We start from the raw sequence: 11,913 nt of genomic DNA, 5'->3' as shown, positions 1-11,913 counted from the left end.
TATTGAAATTGGCTGTCCTTGTGATGTTTGAAAATATTACATTATTGAAACTGGCTAATTGTTGGCCTTTTAAACTTCTATAACTAATTTTGCGCTTCAAAATAAGCTATATATAATTTGTCTTATATTGGGGTGAACCATGGAGGAACAAACCCGAAAATATTTTATTTCATGGAAAAGCTTTTATTGAACAAGTTTAAAAAAACCGATGCACTCTCGCCATCTAGGGGTTTTCGTCTGAAGGTGAAAATATTCGACGCAGAGAGATGGCGCTAGTGCCTCAAATTTCGTATATACAATCAGAAATCTACCACATCCTTGAGAAGAGAAGGCTTTTCTATTTCTAAAAAGGTTTACCACCGTCCAAAGGTTTACTTGACTGCAGTCCCCTATACTTGCAACACTTCTGATACTCGATTATTGTACTAAATGGCGTCTAATTTGTATTAAATAATGAATCCACGTTCTTGAACGCCTGAAGCCTGCAAACAATTAGCCCCTAGCAGAATCGAAATAGGACAATATTTTTAACCTAAACCTCACCTAATTTTGGAAAGAAAAAAATTATTTCCCTGGAAGGCTATTCTGTAAAAATCAAAAATGACCAAAACTATCATGATCCGTCAAAAATGACCGAGCGCTTGTGCCGGAAAGGCTGCTATTAAAATATGAAACTATCGATAGTATTGGTCAAATTCAAAATCGTGGCGGTCTGTAATTTAATGAATATGCTTTGATATACGGTCGATGTTCCCAATTTAAACGCACTCAAAATTTGTGTTAGCGTCGAGTTCGGGACCACTTATTTTCTTTCAATTTTTTCTATTAGATAGTAGCGGCCATGAGAGTAGCGGAGGTTTCTCTAACTATGCTGTACAGCCAAATGTAGCGGAGAGCAAGGTTCCTAGAAACAAGTCAGCCCAGGCCGTAATATTAGTTCCACATCAGTGTATTCGAGTGGGCAAACCCATACACCCTTAGTAGACACAGGTAGGCAAACTAATACAAAAACTGTTGAGGCTACGTGATTTCTTATCGTTTTATATATAAATTGCCATCCTAAGTTAAAGAGTGGGTGCCGCCCACCATCAGTATACCCGGGTGGGCAAACCAATTTAAAAGCTGTTGAGGCCATGTGATTTCCTATCGTTTGATATATAATTTACCATACTATGTTAAAGAGTGGCCACCGCCCACCCTCAGGATACGCGGGTGGGCAAACCAATACAAAAGCTGTTCAGGCCATATGATTTTATATTATCTCGGTGATTAAATTAGTATTTTCTAAGAGCAGATATTTAATATGGATTATTAACAACTGCATAAATCATATTATTGCAAGAATGTATTTATGTACTAAGAATATGGCAAGACGGAGATTCTGTCCCCATGGTCGCATACTTTTCAGCTTAAACGCACTCTCGCAAGCTCAAAATTTGTGTTAGCGTTGAGTTCGGGACTACTTATTTTCTTTCAATATTTTCCATTAGATAGTAGCGGCAATGAGAGGAGCGGAGGTTTCTCTAACTACGCTGTACAGCCAAAGGTTGCGGAGAGAGGATTTTCAGCCCCCGGAGTGACTGATTTTTAACTCTTTGGGGCATATAGTTCATTCCTCCCCACATATACTTTTACTCTAAGGTTCGACTTTCACAATAAAGATTGAAGTGAGATTGGAATAGCTCGTAGCATGAGTCTCGTTAGACTCCATCGCCATCTATTTTTAATAAAAGAACTAAAAGCTACCTATGTGAGAAAATTCAGCTGGCGAGAGTGCGTTTAAGGGCCTGTGGCCAAAGTGCTAGCCCATTGAATTTAACATGTTTGATTCTAGCAAAGCAGACTTTTGCAACACGCCCTAAGTTCGACTGCTTTGGATTTTTTGGTCTCACTTTTTCAAGTAGACGCTAGCGTAGACGATTCCAATCTTTTACTTTTATTGTTCTATGAGACCAAATTGTTTTTTTCGATAACTCTCCCTTTAAGGGGGTTGGTCGGAGGGGGCGGAAATTAACGGCACTGCGTGCGCGTCAAAGAGCTCTATCGAATGAGACCAACTTGTTTTTTTCGATCACATTCGCTTTAAGGGGGTTGTTCGCAGGGGGCGGAAATTATTGGCACTCAAAGAGTTCTATCGAATGAGACCAAATCTCTGGACCAACTATACAAACTATACAAGTTCGCCAAGAAGGCGATAATATTATTTTGTGCCACATATAAAGGACTTCGATAAGAAAGTGCCACACTCATTTATTACTTCTGACCATACACGGTTTCGATAAGTAAGTGCCACACTCATTTATTACTTCTGACCATACACGGTTTCGATAAGAAAGTGCCACACTCATTTATTACTTCTGACCATACATGGTTTCGATAAGAAAGTGCCATACTTATTTATTACTTCTGACCATACACGGTTTCGATAAGAAAGTGCCACACTTTTTTATTACTTCTGACCATACAAGGTTTCGATAAGAAAGTGCCACACTTTTTTAATACTTCTGACCATACACGGTTTCGATAAGGGGGTCGAAATTGGGGCGGGGGGAGGCGAAGTTTGAGGTTAACTTGACCCTAAAACGCCGTAAATATACGTAAAATAACGCGGAAAAACGAACGGGAATTGCCACAACTTAACTTGACAAATCACTACGCGTTGCATAGAAAGATTAGAAGTTCGGAATAAAACTTTTAGAGAGCGGTGTTGCTCGGTTGGTAGAGTCATCAGTTTTTGGAGATTACGCGGACCGCAGCTATCTGTGTTCGAATCTCGGCGCCGGCGTTAATATAAGTTATATATTAAATTATTTTTCGCAGCTATATCTACCGTGTCGTCGCTTTTCCACGCCAAACAACATACAACACTTGACGACAATCCGTCCATAGCAATAGTCCCACTTCGAGATATATCTCGAAGTGGAACTAAAAAGCTACGCTAAGCGGAGAGAGGATTTTCACCCCCTGGAGTGACTGATTTCTAACTCTTTGGGGCATATAGTTCATTCCTTCTTACATATACTTTTACTCTAAGGTTCAACTTTTACAATAAAGAGTGAAGTGAGATTGGAATAGCTCGTAGCATGCGTCGCGATAGACTCCAACGCCATCTCTTTTAAATAAAAGAACTAAAAGCTACCTATGTGAGAAAATTCAGCTGACGAGAGTGCGTTTAAGCCTTGGGCACCAAAAATAAACAGATATTGGTCGTCGACTCGTCCGTTTAAGTATTTAGTTTATGATTTGACTAAAATACCGGATATAGCGTAACATACGGTCACTACTTAAAATTGAACTTACACAATCGATAGTTTGATTTTTCGATATCCACCCCTTCTCCACAAGCGCACTGCCATTTTTAACGAATCGAGATTTTTTTGTCATTTTAGATTTTTACAGAATAGCATTCCTGGAATCGTGATAAAATGACCGAAATCAACTCAAAACGTTTGATTCAACATTTTTAATGACACGGTTCAACTTGGGTTTTTAATAAAACTAAAGCAAGGACAAGGAATGAAATCCTATTTTTTGAGAAAACAGTTCACAAGGGTTTTTTTATTTATATATACTTTTTTTTACTCCTGCAAATGTTATTTTCTTTATTTCTTACGGGGAAACTGCGCGAATTAATACTCAGGTACAATGAACAAGGATATATTTTTCTCAATTAGCAGGCACGACGCTTAAAATTCGTACATCCTAAATTATCATATTTCATTAAAATTTACCTGACTTACCAAATGACAAGCTCAATTTAATAGGAATGTTGTACTTTTTATTTTTATATAAGATAAAAATCTTAAGACGATTTTTAAACCTAGCATTTTTTAAAACCATAAAAAGAAGCCGGAACTAAAAAGGATTTATTTAAATTGAAAAAAAATGAAAAAATCCTATAGCACCTTGGTTTTACCAAAATTCCTTTAAAAAAAGTTGAAAAACTTTTAAACTTTTTTTTTAATTATTGACGCATTTATTTTTTGTATTATCTACAAGAAGAATCTTTGTTTTCATTAAAAAGAAAAAAAATGGGGGGGCAGTAACAAAACGCAAAATCGCAAACAAATTGAAATGTCACGATATTTTTTTCCATCCTTTTTTATACAGTTTCCGAAATGTACTTTTGAAAAACTTGTTAAAACTCTAGAATTAGGCCTAACAGTGCGGTATAAGAGACATTGTTAACGATACGTACATTTTAATAGCATTTATCCACATATTTGTTTACTTTTGTTTAATTGATAACTTTCGCCCCGAATATCGGAGCTCACAGGGGAAAAGAGCGAAAATGTTTATTTTTCATTCAAATTTTAATTTACAAGAGCCGGAAGCAACCCAGCTAAAACCAAAAGTTAACTCACTAGCGTAAAAGGAGTACGCTTCACTAAGCCTTGTCAGCGCGAACACATACTCGGGTAATCTGTCTTTACGAAGCGTACGTATTTTGTCCACACGCTTTGAGCACCAAATTTCGGTTTAAAAATGGTTCGTATAATCCCGAAATCGGTATTCCGTATTAATTTTTTTCTAAGCACAATAGCCGTGTTTGATTCAATTTTTTTGCACACAAGTCACGCGTCCGTTTTTCTTGCCGTGGAACGCAAATATCCAAAACTGAGGAGGCAGCGGAGGTAGCATTTTTAACTTTTATGAACTTTTTGTTTTAGTACCGAGTGAAGTAAAAGGCGTTAAATCCGTAGTGGTGTGTGTTTATAAATCTTTGTCCTTTTTTTTCCTTTTGGGATTTATTTAGGAACGAAGGAATGTCCGGCCGCGACTACAGCGGCCGCTGCTTGCTGACTCACTATCACTGCTAAAAACAGAAAATAAAGCAAAACGGAATTAATTTTTTTAATGCCAGAAACCGTATTTGCAATAAAGAACTGAACAAAAATTTATTGCGTCGTCTTGTCAAAAAGGAAGCCCAATGCAGTGGCGTAACCAAGATCTCTCATTATTTTCCGGAATATTTTAGGGGCCCCATATTCTTTATGGGCCCTGCTGGGTTGTTATTTACGCCACTGGCCAAATGTTCAAATTTGAATTGCGCCTGGCTCAAAGCTTAACATATTTTACCCAGGTCTGCTTTTGTGGTCAGCTAAATGTAATACTAATACCTGACGTTGTGACAAAATATTTCGCAGTAAATGCAAATTTATATCGAAATCATTAGTTCGTAAAGGAGATATTAAAGGTGATATTTAATAAAATATAAGTTTAAGACCCATATTATTTTTTGTCCTACATTTAGGAATATTTTTAAGAGCAGACCCAATTAGATGGCGCCACTAACTCGTAAGTACTAGGGGGTTTAAGATATATCCACCAATGGGACATTTTAAAAAAATTACAATTTTGCCAAAACAATTGGGTAAAATGCATAAAATTGGGTAAAATGCATAAAATTGGGTAAAATGCATAAAATTGGGTAAAATGCATAAAATTGGTCAAAATGCATAAAATTGGTCAAAATGCATAAAATTGGTCAAAATGCATAAAATTGGTCAAAATGCATAAAATTGGTCAAAATGCATAAAATTGGTCAAAATGCATAAAATTGGTCAAAATGCATAAAATTGGTCAAAATGCATAAAATTGGTCAAAATGCATAAAATTGGTCAAAATGCATAAAATTGGTCAAAATGCATAAAATTGGTCAAAATGCATAAAATTGGTCAAAATGCATAAAATTGGGTAAAATGCATAAAATTGGGTAAAATGCATAAAATTGGGTAAAATGCATAAAATTGGGTAAAATGCATAAAATTGGGTAAAATGCATAAAATTGGTCAAAATGCATAAAATTGGTTAAAATGCATAAAATTGGTCAAAATGCATAAAATTGGTCAAAATGCATAAAATTGGTCAAAATGCATAAAATTGGTCAAAATGCATAAAATTGGTCAAAATGCATAAAATTGGTCAAAATGCATAAAATTGGTCAAAATGCATAAAATTGGGTAAAATGCATAAAATTGGGTAAAATGCATAAAATTGGGTAAAATGCATAAAATTGGGTAAAATGCATAAAATTGGGTAAAATGCATAAAATTGGGTAAAATGCATAAAATTGGGTAAAATTCATAAAGGTCAAATCCGTGATTTTTCCATGCTATTTTACGTAGATAAAGTTTAAACTTGAGTTGTGAAAAACATTTTTGGTTGCCAAGCCATGGGAAAACGAACGGCTATTGAACTTTTCCCTTTAGACGCTTTCAAGATACATGAAGGTCTACTTAACCCCCGAGTTTGAAAAAAAAATCGGGGAGAAACACCTCTAGATGTCTCCCTTGTTAGTGGCGCCATCTCATCGAGAGCTGCTCTTAAAAATTTCCCTTATTGTCCGCTTAATATGTTGTAATATTTAGTTGTAGGTAAATTAAAATATTACATGCAGAAAATCACGATGTTACGACGGTTATTTCTAATCTTTTTAACAACAATCGCGTATAAAGCCCAAATCCAAAGGATTTCAAAGAATTTGATTCAAAGGTACTGCGAAATTTCTCGGATCTAAATTTTTATCATGCAAATATAAATATTAAAAGATCTCCGGTCGAATGCGGATATAAAGTGAGCAAACCTTGGAGGAATAAATCCCGCGGGAGTAGCGAACGGGTGAGGAGTTCGGTTTCAACGGTAACTGACAGCGGGTTCAATCTACCCTGGCGCCATCTCTACGCGAAGGAGACTACTAAAGCAAAATAAGAATGTAGTTGCCTACATCGCGTAGAGATGGCGCGACGCGAGGGCGGGGCTTCGGCCACGGATGAAGCCGAACTACTAAACCCGTTCGCTACTCCCGCGAGCTTTCTTCCTCCAAGAGCGAACTACTTGACGACGTAAGGGGCGTTTGTTCAGATAGTTACCGTAAGTCTGAAGGGGACTCGCCTTTGTGCTTGGGCTTGCTTCCAATGCTGAGAGTTCACTATAAACATAATACAAACAAATAAGGCCGATGGATAGAGTTCACTGGCAAATTTAATCATTTTTGTCAAATTGCTAGATCTCGCGACACTTTCGGGCTTAAGCTCTTGGAAATCCTAATTAGAGTTGGGCCTTTGGCTACATTTTAACGTCCTGAAAAATGTTAGGCATTAGATGTTACTGCCTCAATAAAACGCGTTTGTAAAAATTATCTAGAACATTTTAAGAGCGGAAGAATCAATTTTTATTAAGCCTAGTAAGAGACTAAAGCGCTAAGTTTTAGGGGTCAACGGGATGAAAATGGCGATACTGTTTATTACGAATAATAAGAAAAAGAGTCGGGAAAACTCACCTCCGTACGGGTCGTAGATGGGGTATCCAACGCCCACGTGAGTGTGGTGATGCGTATGCAAGTGCCGCTGAGGTGGCGGAGACCTGGACCTGTCCCCCGCCGCGTTGGTCGAGTCTTGTTTGACGTTACCGGACGTGGTGTCCGAGATGACGCCTCCTTTTCCGGAAGCGTGCGTCGAGCCGGGGGTGCTCGCGTTGGAGCCGGTAATGGCTGGTCCCCCGCTGGGCGAAGCCGGCGTCGGGTTGTTCGACCCACCGGTGCTGTCCCTCCTCTCTCCGGCTACTCCGCTGGACACGGAGTTGGGCGTCGTTGACGGCGACATCAATGCCCTCTCTTGAAGTTCGTGAATTTTGTGAGATGAGTGGGTGGTATAGTGCTGCGAAACTTGATGTAACAAGTCCAAAGCCTTAGTACCACCCGGCGGCCCGTTTCCCGGAGGGCCGGCGGAAGATTGGTGCATTTTGGAGCCCATATGATGATGGTGCAAGTCCCCCGGGCCCCCGGGAGCTTGAGGCGGCGGTAAGTCGCACGGTCCGGGAGGCGGAGGACCGTGAGGCACGTGATACCTCAGTTGCGGGTTGAAGTATGGGGAGCCCCCGTAGGCGGCGGCTGGGCCGGCCGCGCCCATCAAGATGGGGTTGAGTCCTCCGCGATAGACCGGATGGTCGAAAGGCATATGAGTGAAATGAGGAGTCGGTTGCATGTACGCGGCGTTGAAGTAGGCGTAGCTGTTGGTCGGAGGCGGCGGGGGACCCGTGGTTTCCATCGTCGGCTTCTGACCCTCGCTGTGAGGTGGCGGTAGCGTAGATTTCAACTTGTCGCCGCTTTTGGATTTCGAGTCCTCTTTCCCGCTTTCGTGGTGCGAATCGTTCTTGGACGAGCTCGATTCTTTGCTCTTACTGGCGCCGTGTTCTTTGCTGGAATGGTGAGAGTCTCTGAAGCCGCCCGAAGCCGAAGATCCGCTTTTCGAGTTGGAAACCATTCCGGTGGCGTGCGCGTTTTTCGAGTGGTGATCGGCCGACTTGTGCGGCGAGACGCAAGGCGGCCCCCTCTGCTCGATGACGGAGCCGTGCTTCGAAGGGTAATGCGGATTTTCCTCTTTGCGACTGGAAGGGTGACCGCCGTGATGATACGCCTGTAACCCGCTTTCGTTGTCCATCTTCTGTTGTTGTTCCATGAAATGATCCTGCAGGAGGTAGTACCTTCTGATTTCTTCCCTCTGTTTCTCGACCATGGCTTGGTTGGCGTCGTAGTGCGAATATTTGGCCTTGCCAGAATCCATCTGCGACTTAAGCTCGATGTTTTCCTTCATAATCTGATGGTTTTCGCTCTGTTTCTCTTTCAAACTAACGGTGGCAGCGGCCGACGAAGAGGAGTAGTTGGAAGCCGGCGGGGTTTCCCGTTTGACGTGATTTGGCATTAGGATTCCGCCGGACGAACTTTGACTAGAATCTCGAGATTCGCGAGACGATTCCCGCTCTCGGTTGTAATGGCCCGGAGGCGTTGGCCTTTTGCCGTCGCCGTGTCTGTTCGACGAGCTCCGACCCTCCTGGTTCCTTTCTTCTTCCTTGGCGGAAGACGCGCCGTGGGAGGCGTGGTTGGCTCTCCGTTCGTTATGCTGTTGCTGCTGGTGATGTTGTTGTTGTTCTTTGTACATCCTCTCTTGCTCGTGAATCAACCTTTCCTGTTGTTTGTAATGAGGATCATTGGCCAGCATATGAACGTGGAAGTTGGGGTCCATCCCGTAAGGAAAGCCTTGCATATATCCGTAAGGATAAGGGTAAGCCTGTTGAAGGGAAGGTTGTTGAACTTGCTGAAGGGGAGACTGTCTGGTAGTTTGTTGCTGCTGCTGCTGATAGTCTGGAAGACCCGGGGCGACGTTGGCGGTAGTTGACGAATTCGGAGGCAACGCGGATAAGTCTTCGCCTCTGGACAAGTTCTTTTTATTGGCCAACGAGGCGTTCTGAGGTTCCTGCTGCTCGACCGCTCGACTTTCCATGGTCATGTCGATGCTACCCCAAGATATCTTCGACGGGTCCTTGACCCTTTCGTTTTCAACCTTCTTGGGCGCGTTTTCTTTCAGTTTATCTCCGGTCGGAGGCGAGGCGTTCTGAGGAGGAACTGAAGGAATTAAGTACGGTGGCTGTCCGTAATAGTACATCCCGTAGTTGGGGATATTTCCCGAAGGAGACGGCGCGGCTTCGGACGTCGTCTTGAGGGTCTTGTCGTCCTTTTCCTTCTCGGAGACGGCCACTTCCGACTCCAGCACCGGAGCCGTGTCGTTGGCGTCCGAAATGTCGGAATAGGCCGGGCTTTGCACGTTCTCGTTTAAGGTACTCTCGGGCGTATTCGGATCAACCGTCAAGTCCAAAGATCTGGATGGAGTGCCGCCTCCCATGTTACACATTCCCGAGATGGCGGCCGCCGATTGCGAATTGGAACCTTGAACGGATAAATTGGCAAGGTCGCGACCCGCTACGGCGTTATGCAGGCCGTCGCCTCCGTGGTAAGTAGATAAGTTCTCCACTCTGTCTCCAGTTTCGTTGGGCGGCACGCCCATTCCCGCTATTTTGGCGACATTCGTCGAAGATATTCCGGGTTTCTTCTCTTTATCTTTGCACTTTTTCTTGTGTTTGGATTTTTCCTTCTTTAAGCTTTCCAGGGCCGGATTAATAGTTGTCGGTTCCCCGAGGATAGTGGGCTTGGGTTGAATGGGCTTCAAGGAGGCCGTCATCAAAGCGCCGGTTGTCGGCGCCGCGTGGGCCGCGGGAACGTTGACGGCGGCCATGTGGGAAGACGCTTGCGCGTTGCCCGAGATCGTTTGAATCGTCGGAGATCCGGTAATAGGAACGTTGGGCGAAGGTAACGGTCGAACCGGCAAGTTCCCGCTCGAAGGCGCATTCCCGCAGCTCATTTTCTGCGATTTGTACCTGTCCATTTTGTCCTGTTTCCCTTTGTTTTTATCCAAGTTGAGTGGAGACGGCGCCACGTGAACGGTTGGATTTAACTGTCCAGCGGGCAAGTTTTGAGAGGCCACGGGAGAAAAGGCGCCGTCGGAAGGCGGTACGTTCGTCGGATTAGCCGAGTAGGCCCCGGCAGACGCCCCGGGGTGACTGTTGAAGGCGTTACCGATTGATTGTCCGGAGGCCGCGTTGAGATTGACCGCAGACGGCAATTGTCCGGCGAAAGACATGACGTGAGAAGTTGGAATACTGACGGTGACGGATGGCGTTTGCGAGACGATGGTACTACCGGCGGAAACGATAACGGCTGGCGTGACGATTTGTTGGATGACGGAACCGGATGTAGAGACGACGTGAACCGATGGATTTTCTGATGGAGGTATTATTGGATTAGACGTCGATGACTTTTGCTGTTCCGCGGGATTCGTCACCGTTGGCGTCGTTGGGCCTTGAGAGGAGCTGGTTGGGAAGCGAGCGGAATTGGAAGTGGCGCTGGAGTCGCCGATAGCCACGCTAGCCAACGTGGACAAGTCGGAATTCATATCCAAACATTCAGAGTGGACTTCGTTAGAGGTCGCGACGGGTGCTCCCGCGGCGTCCATGGCCAGCGTCGTTTGGGCGTTGCGTAAGGCGTTGTTGGTGTTCACCTTCGGCGAGGCCGTGCCGCCAATGGCGGTCTGAATGGGACTAGGAGGAACGGTGGCGGGGCCACTCGCCCCGGCGGCGGCCGCGACCGCGACGGGCGTGGTTGGAGTCCGAAGCGAGTTGTCGTCGCTCTCGAGGGTGGCGGTCGCGCTGTCCTTGGAGCATTCTTCCGTCGTGACCGAGGGTTCTTCGGAAGACCTCGCGGTGGCCTCTTGATTGCCACTGTGCGCGTGAGTCTGGTGATAGCGCAGTCCGTTGATATGTTTGTACTTTTTGCTGCAGTTTGGCTCGGGGCATTCGATTAGCGTGGGAGAGGACGGTTGCGAGAAATCGACACTGTTGCCACCGGAATTGCCATTGTTATTGCCAGGAGTTGCGGGGTTATTTCGAGACTGAGTCCGGCTTCTTTTGGAGGCTGATTTGTCGTTGGCGGACGACGAGGGGCTGAGTTCCAGATCGGCCGGCCGACCTTTCCGTTTCCCGGCACTTTCCGCGACGGCCGAGGCGGACCTCGCGGGGCTGTTGGGGACCGTAAAACCGGTATTGTTCCCGTTGCGCCGCCCTTTGCCATTCCTGAGTTTACTTTGCACGGAAGTCCTAGTTTCGGCGAAATTGTTCTCGTTGTTGTTGGTGGCCGACCCGCGACCTCGCTTGCCTCGCCCTTTGGCCGTCTTGGCGTCCATGTCACTGATGGGAGATTCGCAGAGGCGAGGAGGAGCCCAATCGTGCTTGGTGCAATCCAGCAGAGTCCCCACGTAGGTCTTCCCTCGCCACGTCACGTTCACCACCAATACGCCCGCTTGAAAAGAAAAAGAATGAGATTTCCACGTCGAATTCGACCCTAAATAATAATAACAATACTGACCTCCTTCCGTTTCTTGCCAGACGATTCCCTCGAGTAGCACGCTAGTGCCCGGTTCGCAAGGACCAAGGCACTCCGGCTCCGTCACCGTGCCAATACTCGTACAAGTGCCGGTATCCTGAGTTTCCGGCGGAATGGGAGAACATATTCCATCGATCTAA

General features: G+C 44.4%; 1 protein-coding gene across 9 annotated transcripts in view; it reads right to left on the bottom strand.

The window, feature by feature from the left end:
• Positions 1 to 3,543: 3,543 nt before the first annotated feature.
• The window catches only part of LOC149922924 (uncharacterized), a 98,778-nt gene continuing 90,408 nt past the window's right edge, over positions 3,544 to 11,913 (bottom strand). For 7 of the 9 annotated variants that reach the window (XM_090163703.1, XM_090163701.1, XM_090163705.1 and 4 more), the window contains exons 3-6: positions 11,756 to 11,909; positions 7,283 to 11,689; positions 6,895 to 6,931; positions 3,544 to 4,816 (exon numbers count right to left, since the gene is read on the bottom strand). In XM_090163703.1, coding sequence (XP_090019829.1) covers positions 4,753 to 4,816; positions 6,895 to 6,931; positions 7,283 to 11,689; positions 11,756 to 11,909 — 4,662 coding nt within the window. In that variant the 3' untranslated portion in view covers positions 3,544 to 4,752. Of the gene's footprint in view, positions 4,817 to 6,872; positions 6,932 to 7,282; positions 11,690 to 11,755; positions 11,910 to 11,913 lie in introns of all 9 variants that reach the window. The other 2 variants (XM_090163709.1, XM_090163708.1) reach the window with 2 other exon arrangements.

Source organism: Leiobunum rupestre, chromosome 11 (assembly GCF_980474605.1).
Source record: "Leiobunum rupestre chromosome 11, qqLeiRupe1.1.hap1, whole genome shotgun sequence".
Lineage (NCBI taxonomy): Eukaryota > Metazoa > Arthropoda > Arachnida > Opiliones > Sclerosomatidae > Leiobunum > Leiobunum rupestre.
This window is presented reverse-complemented; position numbering and strand designations above follow the sequence as displayed.